We start from the raw sequence: 23377 nt of genomic DNA on the forward strand, positions 1-23377 counted from the left end.
ACAAGTTTCAGAGAGTTTTGGGGTTCCCCTTCAGTTTCAGTCTCCCCTTGTCAATACTGGCTCCTAAGTCCTCCTAACTTATTAAGAATTTATGGTCCTACATATTTTGATGGAAGTGGATTTCTTTGACAAAGAGACCTAACTGAGTTTCAATTGATAAATGACAGACAGAAGCAGCTACACCCAAAGAAAGAACACTGGGAAACGAATGTGAACTATCTGCATTTTTGTTTTTCTTCCCGGGTTATTTATACCTTCTGAATCCAATTCTCCCTGTGCAACAAGAGAACTGTTCAGTTCTGCAAACATATATTGTATCTAGGATATACTGCAACATATCCAACATATATAGGACTCTTGCCATCTAGGGGAGGGGATGGAGGAAGGGAGGGGAAAAATCGGAACAGAAATGAGTGCAAGGGATAATGTTGTAAAAAAAATTACCCTGGCATGGATTCTGTCAATATAATTATTATTAAATAAAAATTAAAAAAAGAAAAAAAGAATTTATGGTCCTATTCCCCCAACCTTTCAGAACCAGATTGATAGTCCCTTCTCTGAAATCCCTGCTCTGTATTCTGACTGTACCCCTTGCCTAGGCTGACCTATGGAAACATATATATTTCATTGGAATTACATATTCATTGATAGATTCTTTGAGATGAGAGTCCAATTCAGCCCTGGGGCCAAAATGGATCCTTTTTTGGTCCCCGATAATCTCTCCCTCTTAGGAATCCAAATAAAATATTAAAAATCCTCTAATCTCTATCTTGTCCCAGTTTCTCCAGCATTACAGTATGACTTTCTATGAGTAGCTGAGGTGAAGTGGATGAATTAGAAAACAAGTTGAGGCTGATCAATTGGGAGTCTAAGGGGTTTGAAGGGCTATCTATCAATGTGCAAATTGAACTCCCTGCATATAAGGGAAGAGAACAAAGTGAAGAGGACTACTGTTGTGAACCAGGTCCTGAGTTCCTTGAAAGAAAATGACCTAGAGATAGGCAATAGACACAAAGATCTAAATTGGTTGAGACCAATGAAGTCAACCACGAAGGAAAGGATGTTGAAAGATGATTGGAAAGATAAGGTCAAGATCTGAGAATAGAAAGGATTTTTATTATTCTTGTTGGTTCCACTCAAGGGCCTGAGAGTACTAGTGAGTCTACAGTCATATTTTCCCAAGAGATCCAGGTATCTCATAGAACAAAATGAAAAGTCCAAGGGAAAAAAAGTCTAGGATAAATTACAAAAGTATGTAATTAATGACAATAAATTGGAAAAAACTCAATTTCTAGAGGTTATTTGGCACACCAGTAATAAGCACAGAGATTTTTTTTTTAACCTGTAAATTTTAGAGCCCTCTTCAATTAGATCATGGAACTTTGGATACTTGAAGATTAATTTTTACTATCTATAGCATAATGGTTATTCATAAGGAAGATACCTACTGTCTTATAAAATTAAGTGTCAGAACCAGAAAACTCATTCTAGATCATTTACTGCAACTACCTCATTTTATAGAGGAAACTTAGACCCAAAGAAGTCAAATAATTGAAGACCTGTGCTATTTATGCTAAATTCTAATTTAAGCTTCCTTAAATCTAGGCACAGAATAATTTACAGAACAAAAAAGGTGGATTACTTTGCAAATCCAATGCTCCAATACTCACATTTTCTTCAAGAAGTATGAAAAGATAATTTTCCTGATGCCACTTGCTTCCTTGATGCAATTTCTTTTCCCATCACACCTGATTGGTCTCAACTTCTCTGAGACCTTCCTGGTCAAAAAGCATTAACATAAGCAGTCCCAGTTAAGTCTATGAATTTAAATCTCCCACAATCAGTGGATTCCCAATTCCAGGTGAGTAGCCATATCCTGATGATTTACTGATGAATTTCCAGGTGAAGATGATGAGTCAGTGTCTACTAAATGCCATTGTATCCTTGAATATTCTTCTATTATTAGGGCAAGGTAAATTCCCTTTGGGTGATGTTAAATGTTTAGTGATTGGTGAGTACCTTATTTTATCCAAAGAGTGAAACACAACTAAGAGGGTGCTGGTGTTGAAGCCCTTCCTATGATTGAAAGATTTATGGATCAAAGATCTGAATTGAAGTCTAGATGAATAATATTGCTCTCCACATTGCTGACTAGTCTAAGATTGATTTTTACCATTTCATGAATCTGATTTTAGAGAACTAGCAATAAATATTTGGTCATTTTGAAAGGAAAATTAATAGCTCCTTTTTGACAAAAATAAACTTTCATAACTAAGTAACTAATGTTAGCCACCCTTATTATGGTATTCTATATACAAAAGATAAAAAAAGTCTTTCCAGTTTAAATACTGAAAAGAAAAAGGAACATACAAATCCTTTCAGTGAAATGTGAATTCTATTTTAAATGGAAGGAGACGGCCCTGTGAAATACCGAATACTTTTATTTATTAAGCACTGCTAAACACAAGGAATTTTCATCATGCCAAGAAGGGCAAAGTGAAAATTACAGTAACTCACCTAACCAAAACAAAGGTCAATCTTAGTATAAAAAACATAACTAATGTGCCAGATTTTGCATTTTTAGTTCCATAGTTGCATTTAGCTTTCACATGGTACTTTTTATTTTCAAAATAGTTTAAAACATTTATTAATCCTCACAACACCCCTGTGAGGTAGGCAAATTTATCTTATAGCTGGAGAAATTGAGGCAGAGTTAAGTAACATGCCCAAGGCCACCAAGGCAGTAAGTGAAGTTGTATTTAAAATCCAGAAGCTATGGTCCTTCTCCCCCAATAATGCATTTCATCAGAGAGGTTACATAAAGGACCAAAACCAGGTACTCTTAGCCCCCAACAAATAAGACAATGATGACAACAGTAACAACAAAGGAACAGCTTAAATGCTATCAGGGATATTTAAGAAAGTTAGAAAACATTTTACTAGAAACAATAGTTAGGCAACAGAACATATAGAAATAGATTGTGGAATCACTAGCACTGGAAATATGAGACAGATTAGTCATTCATCAGGAATGATTTAGGAAAATGTAAACAAACCTGCTACAAATGCAGGGAAAGTAAACTAGCCAACTCATTAAAGGTTTATTCCTAATCCCAAATGACTATGCTTTTAAAGGAAAGAATGGTTAGAAAAAGTTAAAAAAAAAAAAAAAATCAAACTTAACTCAATGTAATTTCAAACCAGTAAACATACTAATAGTCATTCACATTATAAAGATCAAAACCAATTTTAATTTGTGACAAACTAATATGGTTTCTATATACTGATTTTCAACCAAAATCTACCAAATATTTTCTTATTAAAGTTGGGGAATCAAGCACCAGGCAGTTGGATAACATAAACCATATAGCTAGCTCAATGAGTAAATCCAAATCTAGGCCCTGTAATTCCCAATGTCAATTTTGTGCTTACATATTTAAATCAATTTATCCAAATTCCATCTATGTGTTAGAAGAGCAGAGGTGTACCTTATTTATTTATTTTTGCAAAGGAACTGGTGTGCTTGGTGCAATACATCACTTTAAAGTGATATAAAGATATTTAAAACTGAACCTGTATTTTAAAGCCTAACAAATAAGTAGGTTTACTAGACCAATTGCAAATTTTATAGTGATACAATGAATACATAGTTTAAAAATATCACTGTTATCACTGTTTATTTTACAATAAGGATTAGTCTACAAGTTAAGGCAAACATACTAATGCATTTGCGTTTCTTCGAAAATCATAGTCAGATTACATAACAATTGTTTTAAAACTTCTAAGAAATGTTCATTAACTAAAAATAAGCCAAATCAAGATGCTTTGCAAGTATATGTGAGTAAACAATGCTTTATAGTAACAGTACTCAAAAATAACCAATGGAAATATGATCCCATTTAATCAAATGGATTAACTTAAAAAATAAGATTGGCAGCTACATGTAAGTGTATTTATAACATGAACATAATTATATTGCCTACTTTCACAAAAAAACAACTTTGGGTTTCTGAACAAGAAAAGTATACCGTGATTAAATAAATGTACATGTGAATATATGTATTTCTGAGCAAAGTTGCATTACATACTTAGGAACCATTTGAGAGTAGTATTAATCCATTGTTTAAAATCAGACGATCAAGTGCATTTTGTCAGTTGATTGTTTCCCTCCAATGCCCAGTAAATGCTTGGAGGCCATCAACAGCAACAACAAAATACAAAGGAAGGCAGCCCTTGATAATAGGAACATGGAGTGTAATTTATGTATCTCCATTTAGTACTGCCAGACAGCTTTGCAGCAACTGTAAATTACCCTAGAAAATAAAACAAAAAGTTAATGAATTCACACACTGTATTTGAAAATTATAAACAATATTAAAAATACTTAAAATCTTGAAAGCAGGTATCATTAAATTTAAAAAATTCAATCCAAAGGAAATTGTTCAATAAAATAACTTAATGAATTCTGAATTATGTATTCATATTAGATTTAGAATTTAATTAAATTGAAAAAAACACTAAATCATAAAATTTTATGGCAAAAAAACACCCCTTCAACCTTAGTGTTTTACAGGTAAGGGAATTAAGGCACAGAGAGGTCAAGTGGGACCCCATGGTCACACTATAACAAAATATGAGATTCAACCTCAGCTTCTAAGCCTTAAGTACCCTTTTACTACTGTATACTAGTAGGACATGTAGAGAGACAAAGAATCAGTTTCTGAATTTCCTCAAGGAATTCAGGACTTTAGTACATCTCTGGAGTGCACAGTAGTGTGTTGTTCTATAAATCCTCACTCATGTTCTTCTACTAAAGGATTTCAACATACATGTCAGTTAAAAGCATTCACTGAGCACCGACTATTTGATAGACAGGCACTGTGACTAAGGCTGGAGATACAAATAAAGGCAAGATAGTCAAGAAGCTCATAGTCTTATAGGAAAAGATAATACATGAAAAGAAAAAGAAAAGTGGAGTTCCCTGCTCCAGGGCATGATGAAGCTAAGAGTGCAACTAGATGGAAAATAGATGGAACTAGAAGCTTCCTTAAATAGAGGATCCAGAGGGAGATTTCTCCTGTCAATTCTCCATTCTTTCCAATCAGAAGGAGGGAGGGGATTTAGGAATGAGGGATACTGAGAAGATGTATTTCATAGTTGCAATTTTGCAGGAAAATGAGATTTGATTAAGTACAGAGGACACCAGCCAAGTGGGAATGAGGACTTGTGGATATTCCTTCAAATAACCTAGTCTCATACTCCCTCAACATCCTAGCTTCCCCAATCCTTCAACTATTTTCATTCCCCTCCTCCCCCTATTTTAAAAGGCTATTTTCAATTGTCTTTTTTTTTTTTTTTAAAGCTGAGGCAATTGGGGTTAAGTGCTCAGGGTCACACAGCTAGGAAGTGTTAAGAGTCTGATCAAACTGACTTCAGGGCTGATGCTCTATCCACTGCACCACCTAGCTGTCCCTGAAAGCAGTCTTTAGGGGAAAATAATTTTATTAAAGAAAAAAGTATGGAAACTTAAAGGAAATAATTTTTAAAACAGGACTGAATTGATTAACCAAGAAGTATTTATTGTGTGCCTTTGCACCAGGAGTCATATGGTATGGATATAGTACTGTTAGATCTCAAAGTATATTATAAAGGTATTATCATCAAACTACCTGCTACTTCTTGGCAATTAATCATAAGAAAAGTAAGAAACTAGAGAAACAATACCCAATAGAGTTAAATATGGTGCTGGTGGAGGGGAGAGGTTTGAAGAGAGGTGGGTAGAAATTGAGTTTCTTTTTTGACAAGAGCTGCTGGAAAAATGGAAAGCAGTTTGATGAGAAATAGGCTGACCAGCATTAATAGCAATAAACTTCAAATGAAAGTGAAGAAAAGGCAAAAGGTTATATCATTAAAAATGTAAAAGGATATACTATTAAAAGAAAATCCAAAAGCTACTTGGAGGATGGTACACTTTTTGAAACTGTGTCTGGAGACCAGAAAAGGTGGGGGGAGAAGGGAAGAAATACTTAGCCAAAATGGGAAGAAAGGTGATAAACAAAAGATAAGACAATTCTAATATGTAAAATGAAAAGTTTTGTATGAACATGATAATGTAGCCAGAATGAGAAGCTATTGAATGAAAAAATATTTTCACTTAAAATCTAGCATAAAAAATTTGAAATCCAAGATTAACAATAAATTAGCATCATAAATAAGGATAAAAGTTATTCCCCAATAGGTAATGGTCAAAAATATGCTAAGTTTTCAAAAGAAAAAACATTTAACTACCAATACAATTCAAATCATTAATAATAGAAGCAAATTAAAACAAGTCAAGGCTCAGCAAAATGGTAAAGACAACAAAAGGTGAACATAATATTGAACGAGTGGTCTAACCATTTTTCCTTAAAATTTAATAAGATATCCTTTTTTAATATTACTATTTTTTTCCTTTTTAAAGCTGTTTGTTTTCAAAACATATGCATAAGTAATCTTCAACATTCATCTTTGCAAAACTTTGTTTAAACATCCTTTAAAAATTTTTAAAATTGGGGCAGCTAGGTGGTGCCCTGAAGTCAGGAGGACCCAAGTTCAAATATGATCTCAGACACTTAACACTGCCTAGCTGTGTTTAACCCCAAGGCAGTAAATAAATATAATTTAAGTTCCAAATTTTCTCCCTCTCAGGCTTCCTCTGACCCTTTATGAAGGCAAGAAATGTGATATGAAATCATCACACACACACACACGTGCATTCAGTCCTTTTTGTGGAGATGTATAGTATTTTTTATCCTAAATCTTTTCGAACTGTCTTGGATTACAACAGCTAAGTCACTCACAATTGATTACTTTACAATACTGCTATTACAGTGAACAATGTTCTGGTCCTGTTCACTTCACTTTGCATAAAAGTTTATATAAATCTATCCAAGTTTTTTTGAAGACATCTCCCTTTCTGTTTTTTTATTCCATAATTTTAATCTATCATAATCACACACACACACACACACACACACACACACGTGCATTCAGTCCTTTTTGTGGAGATGTATAGTATTTTTTATCCTAAATCTTTTCGAACTGTCTTGGATCACAACAGCTAAGTCATTCACAATTGATTACTTTACAATACTGCTATTACAGTGAACAATGTTCTGGTCCTGTTCACTTCACTTTGCATAAAAGTTTATATAAATCTATCCAAGTTTTTTTGAAGACATCTCCCTTTCTGTTTTTTTATTCCATAATTTTATTCTATCATAATCATATACTCACAACTTGTTTAGCCATTCCCTTATTGATGGATATGCCCTCAATTTTCATTGCTACCAACATTTTTGTACTGAGAAAACAAAATAATGATTTCATATATAATCCTATTCTGTAAATGATTCTATTTGGTAACTGCCAGATCATGAGTTCAGAAGTTTGGCTCTCCTTTCTGAGCAAAGTTATCCCATAAATCACTGTAATTAAAAGAAATATATTATCTCTACATATAGAGATATATCTGATATATATATACATATATCTGCCCACAATTAAGAGAGATTTCTTACTGCCCTAACAAACTTTGCAAGATGCAAGTGGAAGATATCACTAAGGAACTTCTCACAGCAACAAAAAGAAGAAGATGTTGCTAGTCTGATATTCTAGATTTCCATCTACTGTTTTCTATCAGCTACCATAGTTCAGATTTTCCATCCCATGATGCTTCCTGTTCCTTATTCTCTTATATTTCCCAAAACTACATGAAGGTTAGTAAGTCCTACCTCACAATTAAGGATCCAAGAAAATAATGTTATTGGAAAATTGCCAGCCTTACCAATAAATTGAACAAGATTGGAACATTGTGCTTCAGTGTACCCTAATTTCAATCTTTTGGTATATAGTGAAGTTTGTAGCCCTTTGGGCATAGCTTGAACGTGCTCTCAAGAATGCTTACATCTGTTCACATTTCCACCAACAGTAAATTAGTGTTCCGATTTTCCTACACCACCTCCAACAAAGTCTTCTCTCTTTTCTGTCATATTAGCCAATTTGATAGGCTGTACTATGTACTTCAGAGTTGTTTTAATCTGCATTTCCTAATCAGTAGAGAATTAGACCATTTTTCTTGACTATCAAAAGCTTTGATTTCTTCTGAAAAATGCCTGTTCATATCCCTTGACCATTTATCAGTTGGAAAGTGATTTGTATTGTTAAAAATTTGACTAAATTCTCTATATGACTGAGAAATTTGCTATAAATTTTCCTCCAGTTTTTTGCTTTCCTTCTAATCTTGGCTACTACATTGGTTTTGTTTGGGCAAAACCCTTTTAATTTACAGTAATAAAAATTATCTATTTTACTTCCTGTAATCTTCTCTATCTCTTGGTTATAAATCTTCCCTTATCAACAGACCTGACATAAAATTTTTCATGCTTCCTTAATTTGCTTATGAGACAACTTTATGTGTAAACCATGTACTCATTTTGACTTTATTTTGGTAAGATTTAGTTTATACCTAGTTGCTGCCTGTTTTCCAATTTTCTTAACAGTTTTTGTCAAACAAGAACTCAGTCCCAAAAGCTTGGCCAAGCAATTACTGAACACGAGATTGCTATGATTACTACTTGATTACTACTGTTTATTGTGTACCTACCCTATTCCACTCTATTTCTTAGACACAACCAGACTGTTGTGATGATTACTGTTTTGTAAAACAATCTGAGATCCAATACTGCTAGGTCACCTTCCTAAAGATTAAATTACTTCCATGAGTTCCCTTGATATTCCTAAACTTTCCAATTGAATTTTGTTAATAGTTCTTTGAAATAACTTTTGGTGAACTGATTGGCATGGTATTGAATAAATAAATTCATTTAGGAAAAAAAGATTTAGTTTTCATTATACTGGTTCAGCCCTTCCCACTAGCAATGAATGTTTCTGCAATTATTTAGATCTGATTTTTCTTAACAGATAGATTTTCAAGTATTTTTATATTGTCTGCAGTTATTTTTAATGAAATTTCTTTTTCTTCCCACTAGATTTAATGGATAATAAATAGAAATACTAATGATTTACTTATCATCTTTACATCTTACAACTTATCTCTAGCCTACAGCCCAACCATCCCTCCCCACCTAATTTCCAAAAGGCGCAAGTGGTGCTTCCAGCTATGGAGAAACAAGCCAGTTCAGCTAAGGTCACTTTTTGACCCCGCTTACTTTGTGAGATGAGTTTTATACTCTTCCTCCACTCCACACCATCCAAAGGTGGGGGAGCCTGGATATATTTGGAGACAGAAGGTATAGTCCTATTCCCTCTACTACCCAGGGCTTGGGGCTGCTAAGAGTCCTGGATCCTTTTTTGTTGCCACTGCTGCCTACACCTGGTCTTCCGCTACTACACCCACCACTACTCCCACCACCACCCCTGATCTTGCTACTTCTCTTCTTGCTAGCAGCTCTCTGCCCCTTCTAGTACTACTATTTTGGGAGCAGGGAGACTATATGCTACAGGTACACTGTTCTATATGAATTGCCCCCACAATCTGACTACCAGTACATACAATCTCAACATTATGGGCTCCTCTAAGGAATCCTAGTGAGTAGCCCTGAGTGGTGTGTAACTTTTTGCTGAGAAGATACTTACAATTATTTAATAGAATTCCAGGAAGCATAGGAAGGGAAGACCACTTTCCCTGTGCATTGATTAATTGCTAACCTGTTTTTGTTACAGAAACCTGGCTAGTTCCCTGAGTAAATGCAGTCATGGCTTCTTCAATTTACTCATCCATAAAGCCTATGATTGGTTCAACATCACGTGCCACACATCACTCTTACATCTTAAAGGAATGAACAAATATTCTCCTTGGTGGGTTCCTTGATATGAAGCATCCAGCACCTGTAAGACTGCTTTGTTTCAAGAGTTACATATCAAATGAGAATTCTTAGCATAGTGCCTTCTTTGTTCTCAGCCTATAAAAACCCCTTAATGGGAGGGATTTTGAGAATGCCATCCAGGAGGAAATGTACACCTTTCCTAAGATCTTTTCCCATTTCTAGACTCTGAATGTCTGTGAATAAGGATTCTCCCAGCCAAGAAACTCAGGTGTTGGTGTTTCCTTGAAGTGGTGATGATGTATGTTGTTTGTTTCTTATATTGTCTTTATTGTTATAATAATCACTGTCTTTGTTGATTGCGTATTACTTTTATGCTATATGTCTTGTTAGAATCAAGGCTCTGAGCAGTAACAAATTTGTACCCACTATTCTCTTGAAGTCTGTGCCTGCTGAATGTGAATTCTGAACTTAGATTAATTTTACAGCTTCAATCTGAAATCTTGCATACTGCTGCTTTTGCTAGGGAGAAACCACCCACAATTGACAGCAAGAGCAAGGGGCTGGGCAGTAAGCCTGGCCAACCTCACAATCACACTGTTCAACAAAGACAACAACTTGGCTCTTGCCAAGCAAATAAGTGCCAAGGTACAACTGTGCTTTATTTACAAATTTTGCATCCATGTATGGACATGATATACAGATTTTACTTCATCCCAGCATAGTTGGGTGATTAAGGATGTAGAATATGATACATCAGTGTTATATTAGGCAATGTCTACTAGGACTTACTTAAATGATTAAACTAGGAAATCATTTTAACAAAAAAATCATTTTAATACATTACTCTGATTAATGTAATGATCAAAGACAATTATGAAAAATGTTTGATGAAAAATGATGAAGGGGCAGCTAGGTGGCGCAGTAGATAGAGCACCAACCCTGAAGTCAGGAGAACCCAAGTTCAGATCTGGTCTCAGATACTTAACACTTACTAGCTGTGTGACTCTGGGCAAGTCACTTAAGCCCAATTGCCTCAGCAAAAAAAAAAAAAAAAAAAAGCCATTCACTGTCAGAGATAAATGATAAACATGAGCATAATTGTTGACCTTGAAGTATGATTTTCTCACTTGTTTTTTGCAACCATGGTCAATATGGAAATACGTTGTGCATGTTTTCATATGTGTAATTGATTATCATACTCCTTGCCTTTTTAGTGGGTTAAAAAGAACTAAAGGGAGAAAATTTGGGACTAAGATTTAAAAAAAATTCTTAAAATAAATAAATCGGAGTAGTGGGCAAGAAGAGACAGTTCATCAGAGGGGCTGCTATTCTGAACTGGTAAACAATTTCATGATTAGGAGCTCTCTATATCAATGAAATCCTAACTCAAGCTTCTATCATTGTCCTCTTTCATAATTTAGCTGATATTTACAAACAGTTTGATTGATATTAAAATGTCTTAATACCTTTGCATGCTTTAGTTCCAGTTCTGCCAGTTCCACTAAATTTTTTCTGAATGCAGCAACTCTTCTTGTCTTAAAGTCAATAAGTTCTACAAAAGAAGGAAATTTAAGATTTAAAATTTAATTTACTTATTAATTTGGTACATTCCTTATAAACAAAGATTACAAAGACAGTACCTTGCTTTGCAGATTCTGATATTTTTTCAAATTTCTGACAACATACTTGCTGAGAAGTTTCAGCCTGCAGAACATCTTTATTTTTGGCTCTTGCTTTATCCAATGCCTTATTAGCATTTTCATAATCCACTAGTGACCTAGATCTTCTGTACAGGAGATCCTGTAAAATAGTATGCTCCAAAGTAATATATGTTATATACTAAAATATTTGTTATTATTTTCAATCACATAGTTAATAGTAACAGTTCATAGTAATGAAGTCTGATGAAAATAAAAATTTAATTTTTTTACAATATAAACACAAAGGAGAGAAGCACACTTTGTCAAAGAGTTTAGATCTTTCTCATAAAAAAGTCTGGGAACAAACAATGTATATGCTATGCTGTGTGTATGTGCAAGTAAATATTGTGCTATCAATACTAAGAAAATCATTAAAATTATGAAAAATGGAACATGCCTATCCTAATGGTAGAAAAAATAGATAATTTCAAATATTAATTTCATCAGAAAGTAGTAAATTTAATAGTTTATAAAATTAAAGTACCAAGTGAAGATCTTTTAGATAAATATATACATGTGTTATAAAGGAGAGTAGTATCTTTCTTAACAGTGAACTAAAAGAATTAAAGTACCAAGTGAAGATCTTTTAGAAAAATATATACATGTGTTATAAAGGAGAATAGTATCTTTCTTAACAGTGAACTAAAAGTCAGAAATTATACATTTAAATCCTGCCCTTCTTTGATATCTATGACTCTGGGCAGTCATACAGCATGAATAAGTTTCACTCAGTTTCATGCCTAAAATAGGAAAAATTAATGCTTGTCACATTTCACAGATAATGTGAAAATGAAGCAATATAAAAATATATACTTTGTAAATTTGAAAGATAAGAAACTATATTGCATAATATTGAGCTTGAAAATATAGCCTCACTAGTACACTTCATTTTTACTTGTTTTTACATGTTCCTTCCTTCTTGTATTCAACATGAAATAAGGTTTTTTTTTCCCACAAGTTCTAATAGCTTACATTTATATAGTGCTTCAAGGTTTCCAAAGCATTTTCCATATTATTTCATTTGATCCTTTCTGGAAACTTGTGAAGTAAGGTGCTACTTTTCTACCTATACATGACTTGCCAGCATGTTTTAAGATTACATAGTTAATAAGAATCTGTGGCAGGATTTGAAATCTGTTTTTCTGAGGCCAATATTCTATAAATTTTGTCTCTCAAAATAATAAAGAATACAGCATTTCACTTAGTATAGTGATTTGAATAAAACAGATGCTTAATATTTTCCGAATTAAATTCAGTCATGTAAATGAGATGAAGAAATTCAACATTCTTAAGAATAAAAATCAGTTCTTTAGTCATGAATAAAGTAAACACTTTAAAATTACAGTGCATTTCACAAAATAAACATAGCTAAGATGACTTTTTTCCCCCCTATGGTTACTAAAAATTCAGATTTGAATTTGGTTTGAATGACTTTTTTCAGTTCTCCTATATATTTTCCTATTGCATTTTTCTATATAAGTAGCTAACAAGACAAGAATAAAAACCACTTATAGAAATTCTTTTTGTAAAATGAAATATCAAATATATATAATTGGATATATACTTCTGTATAGTTTTTTCTGAGAATTTGGTATGAAATGAAAAACATGTATTGGTACTCTTTCTTACTTGCTTCATAAATTAACATTAAAGCAGACCATGTGACTCTGATTTATGTAAGCAAAGCAATTTTTAAAACATTCCCACAAATCACTTTCATTCTCATTACTAAAAGTGTAAATAAATGTCCTGAAGCTTAAATACTAGGAACCTTTTTCAAAGACTTTCTTTTCCTTAGTGGAGTTACAGCAAATTGGAAATTTCTAAGAGACTGAAAATGTTTTTGTTTAGAGACATTTCTGGCTCTTAATGGAATTTTATAGAATTTACTGGAATCATTCTTGGCTATAGTTATAGAAGTTTTAAAGAGGCAGTGAATAGGACATGAGGCATGACTACTGATGTTTATACTCTCTCATAAAATATTTCTTTCCTTCTTTCCTTTTTTATTTGCTGAGAACAATTGGGGTTAAGTGATTTGCTCAGGGTCACACAGCCAGGAAGTGTTAAGTATCTGAGGCCAGATTTGAACTTGGGTCTTCCTGACTTCAGGACTACTGCTCTATCCCATTATACCAACTAAATGCCCCCTCTCATAAAATATTTCAAAGAACACTGAATAATAAATTCACCTTAGCAGCTTGAGATTCCCTTAAATAATATTTTAGAAGGTCAGAAAGTTTAAGATCTTCATCAGCAGATACCCGTGCTTCTATCTTCTGAAAAAAAGAGTAAAAGTATTGTATTGTTATGAACAAATACTCATCTTTTAGCTTCCTCTCCTTTAAGCATTTTTAATGTGGAGTGCATAAACTTTGTTTTTTAAATAGGGTGATAATTATTTCTCAATATAATTGATTTTCCTTGTAATCCCATGTATTTTACTTTATGTGCTTAAAAACAGCCTAAGAAGAAATGCATAGGCTTTACCAGACTACCAAAGGTATCCATGACACAACAAGGTTAAGAACTTCTAAGCTACTTGTAAGAAATTTAAATACCTGTAGACATTTTTTAAAAAAAATATTTTTCAAAATACTCTTTCCTTTTCATATCTTCTCTTTGCTAGTAGAAGAAACTAAAATAATTTAATTCAGGCAGATAACTTTCATAGAATCATATAACCTCAGAGTTGGAAGGGACTTCAGAAGCTATCTAGCCAAACCCACACTTAAACCTTACTTGACAAGTGATTCTTCAATCCTTCTCTGAAGATTTGAATTTAGAAAGAAAGAATCCATTATCTTAAAAGAAGTTCTTCTGTTGATCAAGAAAAATGTTAGTAATTTTTGCCTTGGGCCAACTACTGCTTCCACAAACAGCCCTTCAGATGTGTGGCAATAACAATGATGCCTCCCTAAGTTTTCTAGTTCCTTTCAAGGGTCCTCAAACTTTTTAAATAGGGGGCCAGTTCACTGTCCCTCAGACTGTTGGAGGGCCGGACTATAGTAAAAACAAAAACTCTGTTTTGTGGGCCTTTAAATAAAGAAACTTCGTAGCCCTCGGTGAGGGTTTTAAACGTTCTTAGCTGCTGCATCTGGCCTGCGGGCCGTAGTATGAGGAACCCTGCTTTAGCTAGTTCTCATCATAAAATGTCATGATCCTTTATAATCCTGCCTCCTTTCTCTAGTTTATAACATTGGTCCTAAAAGTGCTGTGACCAGAGCAGAGTGTAATAGGACCATTGTTCTAGTCACAGATACCACACTTTTCTTAATTCAGTTTCATGTTATATTAGTTTGGTTTTTTTTGTTGATTGCTATACCATACTGTTAAACTTATGGTCTACTAATGTCTTTAATTTTATTTTGCTTAGTCAAGAATTTTATAACTTATTATAACTTATTCTTATGAAACTGGCTTTTTAAATCAATGCATAACATGTATCCACTTAACATTTCATTATGCATATGTATGTGTGTGTGTGTATATATATATATGTATGTATGTATATAGTGACATTATTGCTACAGTGTAACTTACACTGCCAGTGGAGGTCAGCACTTGTTCTGCAACGTCTATCCTTTTTAGGTTGTCTAGGACACAGGGATCATTTGCCCATGATTTCAAAGCCAATACATGTCGAAAACAGGTCTTGAGAAATGTGGTTTTGAGGCCCACTCTCTGTAACTGCATTGCCTCTCAGATTTGTTTCAGTCTTTTATTCTAGGAAATTATACTTTCAACTAACATTGCAGTGATACTACAAAGAATACGCTGCCTTTTGAGCTTCTAAAGTTCAAAACATATTACATTTTCAATTAATGGCACAGAATGCCACAAAAACACACTGTTTCTAAGTTTCTCAAGTTAGAAATAAGGTCTTCTATAAGATATAAATTAAAAGTTGTGCCAGAAGTTTATACATTATTTAGAAAAATATATATTTTGGTATTTAATACCTGGATAAATTAAAGCATCCCTTTTATTCTTATATGCATACAAAAAACATACATAACCTACATAGAATTCCTACGTGTAAGTTATTCCAAAGCAAAGTTTTATCATTCAGTATGAAGATTCAGTAGTTTTATAATTTAAGAAAACACATATGTATAAATTATAATCATATTTAGCCTTAGTGAAAATGTAAGCTTAGTACATATAGTTCTTTCAATAAACTATTTTAGGAATGATTATTTTGCTGCATTTAGAAATTATGAAATGAACCATTTAGCACTTAATAAAAACTCATCTAAGGCAGAGGATGCTCAAGAGAACTTTCTATTACCTATAATTTCGAAGTTCGACTCTATTACAGTTTTAATTAAAATTCTATTCTAACATTAAATATTAGGCTTTCATCATAAAATTTTATTTACTTATGAATTGATAAATTTGTTAGAGATTGTTTATTTAATAAAGCCTTACTTGTTTTTGATTAAGTGGGTAAAACAATTGAAATTACTAAGAAATTCAGATTAGAGATTTTATGTAATATAAGTATAGTGAACAAATAGTACTTTATTATTAAAGTTTCCTGGGCTACCTGCTTATTTAATTATGAACTGTAATTAGTGTACTGAGTATATTAATAGTCTAGACTAAAATGCTTGAAAAAGGATTATTCATCTGTTAAAAAAAAAGGGAGGGGGGAATTGAATCAGGTAACATCTATGATTCCCCTATCACCTTCCTCATTTTAAGAGTTTAGACTGTTTCATGCAAAGACAAACTTCATATTGTCCTCTTTCCAAACTGCTACAAAATTAAATTAGTAAGACTCTACATGCATCTAGAAGTAGTAAGGTCTCTCATATCTAGATACTCATGATCCAGAATTTCTAGTTAACCAAAATGCTCAGAACTGGAATATATATGTCATAAATATACTTCAAAACATTCTGCTCTGACTCCTTATCCAGAGAAAGAAAATCTTTTTAAGTATCTCATAGAATGCACTATTTTTAACTGTTGTAGAGTACCTTCTTTCAGTTATATGAATGTCAGTACAAAACATTAAGGTGGATGAAAGTTTATTATGTCATGCTTAATGTAATAAAAGACACTGAACTGGGTGAAGTAAGGTATAATGTGTTTGGCCTATAAAAGACAGGAACTGAGGTGGAAAAACAATAGCTTTCTTTAACTAGTTAAAGGAGTTATTATGAAAGGGATTAGATAGATTTTGTTTTTTTCCAAATTAGTATCAATAAATTAACTGAATTTCAGATCAATATGAAGAATGTAATTATTGCAGCTGTTAAAAACCGAATAAGTTCCTTATAAAGTAAGAGAATTCCATTTCATTGGAAATGTTGTACCAAATACTAATAAAATAGTTTTGGTATGATTACATTTTGGGAATGGGGGTAGAGATAATGATTAAGATATCATTGTCAGAAAACAAATTGAAACTCTTCCTTTAAGACAGTGTTTGTCCCTCCCTCCCCCCCCTCCCCTTTCTTTTTTAAAAGACTTTGCTGAAAGGGATTCTTAGTACCTTTACTAGAACTTAAAACTTCACTGCCAGGAATTTCTTCTTTTGACTAACTTAAAATATTTCTGTCCCCATTTAAACCACCTGTCCTCACCTCAGTAGAAATAGACCTTTGGGTTTTTTTTATTCACCATTACCCGTGTGTGTATACATGAGTAATATTATTTTTAACTTTTCTTTTTATGTTTTACTTGTTAATCCTTGAATCAACATTGTGGTTTTTTAATTTCATTTCTCAAATAAAGCTTAAAAATGGATATGATCTTGTTGCCTTATATTTATTGTTTCTGTATCACACTCAACTTTAAAAAATCATTATTTTTTATTTTTGATGCTGTGATTGCCTCAAGTGCTTATGAGTAATTGTTATTAATTTGTGAATATATCATATTCACATTACATATTATATATTACAGCTTGGAAAAGACTTAAGGGACAAATAAACATGTCAAGAGAGGGAATATCATATGATCATTTGAAAAGAAATAAAATGTGATATAGCACAAAATAATACAATTACAAACGACAAATAGTCCCTGAAAAGAGGAGTGTCCTTGAAGCTTGAAATACGTAAATTTAGAACAAATAAATTTGCTTTACACACAAAGGGGTCATAAGGATGTTATCCTAAGAGGTCCTAGAGACTAAAATTATAAATATATTGAAAACAGTTAAGCTCCATTAATGGATAATAAATTCATAATGATTTTTAAGAAAAACTAAGGTTCTGAAATATTTCTTAAAAAAATTTTTTTAAAGCCTTCATGTCTGTATCAACTGATGTGAGCTAACACCTTTAAATGGACCAAAGGTAGCATGGTATTTTCTTCTCAAAGAATTTTCTTTCTTCTATAAACAGACAATGCCATTCATTTGTCTCTGAAATAAATTGAAATCACCTGACACTGTCAAGTCAAAACCTGACATACAACACACAGGATTAATCACTGTTCCCTGTTTAGTTATCTATGTGCAAAACAGCACTTATGATCATATAATCATGGAATATGAAACATAAAGGATATCATCTTGATTTCATTAAGATAAATACTGTGATTATGGCCTTCCAAACAACTTAATAACCACATAATAAATGTATCATCTTTTATCGCTAAGTACTGATAAGATGCTACAACAAGTCTTGGTAAAGATTTTTTAACAAAGCTTTAATTTGAAAAGCCTAACAGTCTACTATGTTAAAAAATCCAACAACCAATAGGTCTGGTAAAAGTCTTTATAACTGAAGTTCAAAGACCTGACTTTTTCAGTATAGAAAATGACTTGAATCACAACTCTTCTGTGATTTAGTAAACTGTCTTAAGAGATTTTCTTTGGTTGAGTCAACAAAAATTTATTAAGTGCTTGCTATGTGCCACAAACTATGTAATATGATTGGAAAAGAATTAAAAGACAAATAAAACATTTCAGGAGAAGGGGATTATCATATGATAAAAAGAACTAAAAGGTGTGTCCAATATAACATAATCACAAAAGGCAAACAGTAATAAACAAGGTCTTGTTCAATGGTTCTCAAAGTCTGGTCCAGAGCATCCTGGGAATCTCTGAAATTCTTTCAGAGTCTACAAATTCATAATTAGTTTTTATTTTTAATGTGATCAATATAACTATAAACCACATAAACAAAAATTCTTTGGACAGATCCCCAATCATTTTTAATAAGATAAAGATATTGAGAACAAAAGTTTGAGGACCACTGGACTCTTATTTAACCATTCTTAAAAAGATAAACATCCTCGAAGCTTTAACTATGTAAATTTAAGATAAATAAATTTACTTCACATACAAAAGAGGTGGTAAGCATGTTACCCTAACCAACCTTGTAATAAGTTTCTCTGATTGTTTTTCAGATATCAAGAGGTCCACACTTGAATCTCTTCCAGTTCAGTAAGACTTAGCCTCCATCCTAATTCTCCTAATTATCCCACTACTCCATATAGCCAACCAACGAAGCATGATATTCCGACCAGTCTCTCAAACCTTATTCTGAATTCTCGCCGCCAACTTAATCACACTCACATGAATTGGAGGGCAACCCATAGAACAACCCTTTATTATTATCGGCCAGCTAGCCTCCATACTCTACTTCCTCCTAATCCTAGTCCTTATGCCTCTTGCAGGCCTAAGCTGCAAGATAGCAAGAGCTATCTTTAAAAATAAAACTTCCATTTAATAATTTTTAAGAACTTAAGGATACTTTCAGACAACTGAGGCAAAGCTTAAAAAAGTATTTAAATAATAACAACAAAAATACATTTTTTTATTTCAAGCACAAATAGTTGGCAAAGAATAAAATGTATTATATTCAAAATTAACTCCTGAATACTAAATACCTTTTGGTAAAATCTATGCTCTTAAACTATAACCAACTTTTCTTGCTAAAATACAACGGGAAACTCAAAAGTCTTACAGCATGCAAAGTTAAGATTCTCAAATTAATTAATGGGACTTACCCTTGTCTTATCAAACAATTCTGAAACTTTAAGAAAAAATCTGGAAAGAAAAAAAACTTTTATCAGTTGCTTTCTTGGACATTGTTAATCTTCCATTTCAAGTTTTCACAGAATTGATCAAACATCCAAATTAATTCTGAGTATTTTATTGAGAGCTAGGGCTGGGGTCAGAAAGGTCTAGGTCTAAAATCCTGTTTCTAACACTTACTAGAGCTGTGACAATGGGCAAGTTACATATTCTCTGTGGGTCTTAGTTTTCTTAACTATATAGAGATGAAAATATCTCTAAGTATCTATATTTCATAAGGTTGTTTTGAGGTTTGAAATAATGTTTGGGAAGAAATTAGCATTTTTTAAAAATTTAAATGATAGTAATCATTAGAGTAAGCGATTTGTTGGTTATTAGTAGATACAAGGATCTAGTTCCTACTTTGATCCAGATACAAATTGAAATTTGTTAAAGATTCCAGAAAAATAGCTATATTTCAAAATTTTCACTTGAAAGCCTTTTGTGTCAAGAAGACACCACCCAAACCAATTCCTTTTGTAATGGGCCACATTTTATCAAAATTATTCAACTGCTCTAATGTGCAAATAAAATACTAAGAGGTAGAGGTGAAACAGATACCTCATTTTTTTTTCATCCAATTAAAGGCAGAACAAAGAAAGTATAGAAATGCTTAAGATATCTGATGATTAAAAATGATGCCATAAGCACTTCCTAAGACTGATTTGTTCCTATAAAGATATATAAATTTCCACTATGGAATTAATTCACTTCTTATCAAAGAATCTTTCTATATTTCTAGGTGGTAATGCTAACACATACTAAAAATAAAATGTAAAGCTGGTAACAGAAATTTTAGAGTACAAAGGTACTGCTTTCAACCAAAGAAATATTAATGTAGAAGAACTCAGGTCCTCCTGACTTTAGGGCTGGTACTCTATCCACTGCACCAAGTAACTGCCCCTCTACTTATTTTCAATTTCTTTCTCTTTCTCTCTCTCTCTCTCTCTCTCTCTCCATATATAAGCTATCCAACGTTCTGGAAACTTCTTTTGCTCTTTCTCACACTATGTAAAGAGTTACAATAAGCTACTTGGGTGGTCTATCTTGATATGTTATTAACCTTTCCACTTAAAAGTTTTTGGTCACATTCAACTTTAATGACATTCAGAACATTCTACACTTTACTTTTCACAAACTAATCTTGTTAGTAATACATGGCATGCTACCTATGGCCATGATAACTCTTTCCACTGTCTTTGGAGTTATTTGTCATTTTAATTCTTCTGAGAGAACTTTCATAATTTGCAACCATAAAAAAATCACTGAGATGAACTTTTGGTAAAAATAATAGCTGATGAATTTTCCCAAATGCAACTCTAGTCTGACCTTTAATTCAAATCAAGATCCAAATCCTTATTCCAGCAGCATAAATGAATTGTTGTTATTCATTCATGTCCTATTCTTTGTAACCCTGTAGACTGGGTTTTCTTGGCAAAAATATTGGAGAGGCTTGCCATTTCCTTCACCAATGAATTGAGGCAAACAAAAGTTAAATGATTTGCCCTGGACACACAACTAGTATATAGTTTGCATTTGAGGCCAAAGTTGAATTCAGGTCATTCTAACTCCAGATGAACCACTTAATACACTAATTGAAAAGAAAGCCTGTCATCATTTGGACAACAAACATATTCTTCTCCCTTTACTTTTCCAATATGGAAGAACATGTGAATCTTTCCCCTCATCACTTTGTATTTCACTGAAAAGTATTTTTCAAGGATTGAAAGATAAAATCAGTACATCATTACATATAGGATAATTTTTAAAAACAAGCTCTCCTTTGTATACCTGGAATGGCCTCTCCTGATTCCTCTTTGACTACTGAGTTCTTTAAAGCCCAAGTGAAAAGTCACCTATTCTGTGAAAGCTTGAATTTAATTCCTTCTTTCCATCACCAGAAATAATCCTTTTTACTCCTTCCCTTCTCCCGAATCCCTTCCATAGACAATAAGTAATCTAATAGAGGGATAACCCTCTTTCTTAACTCTCATGAAGTACTTCTTTATACTCGATGATACATTTCTCATGTGATATTTATGTTACAGTTTGTCTTTTCCATTTATACTAAATTTCCAGAAATAAATTTTTTATCTTCCCTTAATGTCTGGAACAATGCTCTCTGTACAAGATATGCTCAATAAATATTTGTTGAATAAAGCAATCAATATAAAATCTTTTATTTTTTAGCTCTTATAAGCGATACCTCCAGGAAACTGGCAAACACTACTTCTTGTTTAGTATCTATAATAATTCCACAAGGTTAACAAAACAAGTAATTTCCCAATTTTTAAAAGGACTAAACCATATTTTGTTAGCAACTATTAACCCATATTTTATCATATCATATCAATTGTTTTTCTTTCATATGAAGTAATATAAATAAAAGTGAAATAGTTGGTATCTTCTGGCCTGTGTAGAATTCCGCATCTTGAATTTCTCCTGAAAACTCTTATGTCATAGTTCAAAGAAAAGATTTTAGTGAAAAATATGGACTATTTCAATCATATTTTTCAATAATTGAAAAAAATTAAACCTAAGAATGAAAAATTGAAATGTTCTTCAATTAAAAGTAGGGATTAAAATGTACTCTAGATATAACTTAAAATCAAAACAAACTCCTGCCCCACAATTCACAGGATAGTTATACAATCAAACTTTCTGAGTAGTTTACTACATTAGGTTCATTTTGTGTTATAAGTAAACTCTTTGTTGCCAGATTAATATTTACTAAATTATAAAATGTGGAATAAATCATGTTTTAAAAAAAGGCTTCTTTAAGAAAACAACATCTGAACTGCAAAAATCTTTCTGATTATGAATTTGAAACTGTTATTACTTAATACAATTTCTCAAAGGTACAAAAATGATTTACAAGACTTAACAAGAAGTCAAGAAAAAATTTCAGCCAATTTTTACCAGGTAAAAGAGGAGTGGGTAGAAAATAATAAATGTTTCATATTTGGGATAAGTGAACAGAAGAAAAATAAGGACAGAATGCTAATAGAACACATTCAGCAAATTTCTTGATATAAATTCTAATTGAATCAGAAAAAATGAATTTCATAAGTTGCAGGTATATAGGTTAAGTGTATCATTCAGCAATTTTCCTATGCTTTTTTATCTTAAATGCTATTAAACAAAGTGCTTACTTGCATACATCTGTAGAATCTTGTGTTCCTAATGCATAAAGTGAAGATCCAATTCTATTGTAATCATCTGCAGCACCTAAAGAAAATTTTGAACAAAGATTCAACAAATCTGTTATGAGCCAGAACTTGAAACAAGGTGTTAACTCACTAGAGTTGATAGAAACAATGCTTATGTAATTGGTTCATACATTAAGAGCTCACACTTTTAAGAGAGTTTCCACGTTAGAGTTCACAAGTCAGGAGATTCATAAAGTTTACACCTCCCACAATTCCACTCTTGGAGGAGGAGTCAACCTTTGAGTTTACACCTCTAAAAGAGCATAAAAGGAGCTGACTCAGTGGAGGAGTCAGAAGTGAGTCAGTTGAAGAGACTGAAAGCCAGAAGTCAGTCAGTTGAGGGAATTGAGAAGCCAGAAGTTGGAGTTGAGCTAGAGGAGTGCTCGAAACCAAAAAAAGCTAACTGAGCTATTGTGGAAGAGACAATAAAGAACTACTTTAACAGCTCGCTGTATTTGAGGTGATTATTGATCGGAACTGAAACTAAGACTGCCTCCAGAAAACCTCCCCAAGAAACCTGCTCCCGGAGAACCAATATGTTATAGAAGAGAAAAGAAGAACACCACACATATCATTCTAACAGAATGAAAATTAAGTGTTAAG

The 23377-nt window shown here is 32.7% G+C and overlaps 1 protein-coding gene across 5 annotated transcripts in view; it reads right to left on the minus strand.

Moving 5' to 3' along the window:
* Positions 1-2423: 2423 nt before the first annotated feature.
* The window catches only part of SNX6 (sorting nexin 6), a 73169-nt gene continuing 52215 nt past the window's right edge, over positions 2424-23377 (minus strand). For all 5 annotated transcript variants that reach the window (XM_051978014.1, XM_051978015.1, XM_051978018.1 and 2 more), the window contains 6 exons: positions 22718-22793; positions 19499-19538; positions 13720-13806; positions 11468-11627; positions 11294-11379; positions 2424-4313 (listed from right to left, as the gene is read on the minus strand). In XM_051978014.1, coding sequence (XP_051833974.1) covers positions 4260-4313; positions 11294-11379; positions 11468-11627; positions 13720-13806; positions 19499-19538; positions 22718-22793 — 503 coding nt within the window. In that variant the 3' untranslated portion in view covers positions 2424-4259. The remainder of the gene's footprint in view (positions 4314-11293; positions 11380-11467; positions 11628-13719; positions 13807-19498; positions 19539-22717; positions 22794-23377) is intronic.

This window comes from Antechinus flavipes, chromosome 2, assembly GCF_016432865.1.
Source record: "Antechinus flavipes isolate AdamAnt ecotype Samford, QLD, Australia chromosome 2, AdamAnt_v2, whole genome shotgun sequence".
In the NCBI taxonomy this organism is placed as follows: domain Eukaryota; kingdom Metazoa; phylum Chordata; class Mammalia; order Dasyuromorphia; family Dasyuridae; genus Antechinus; species Antechinus flavipes.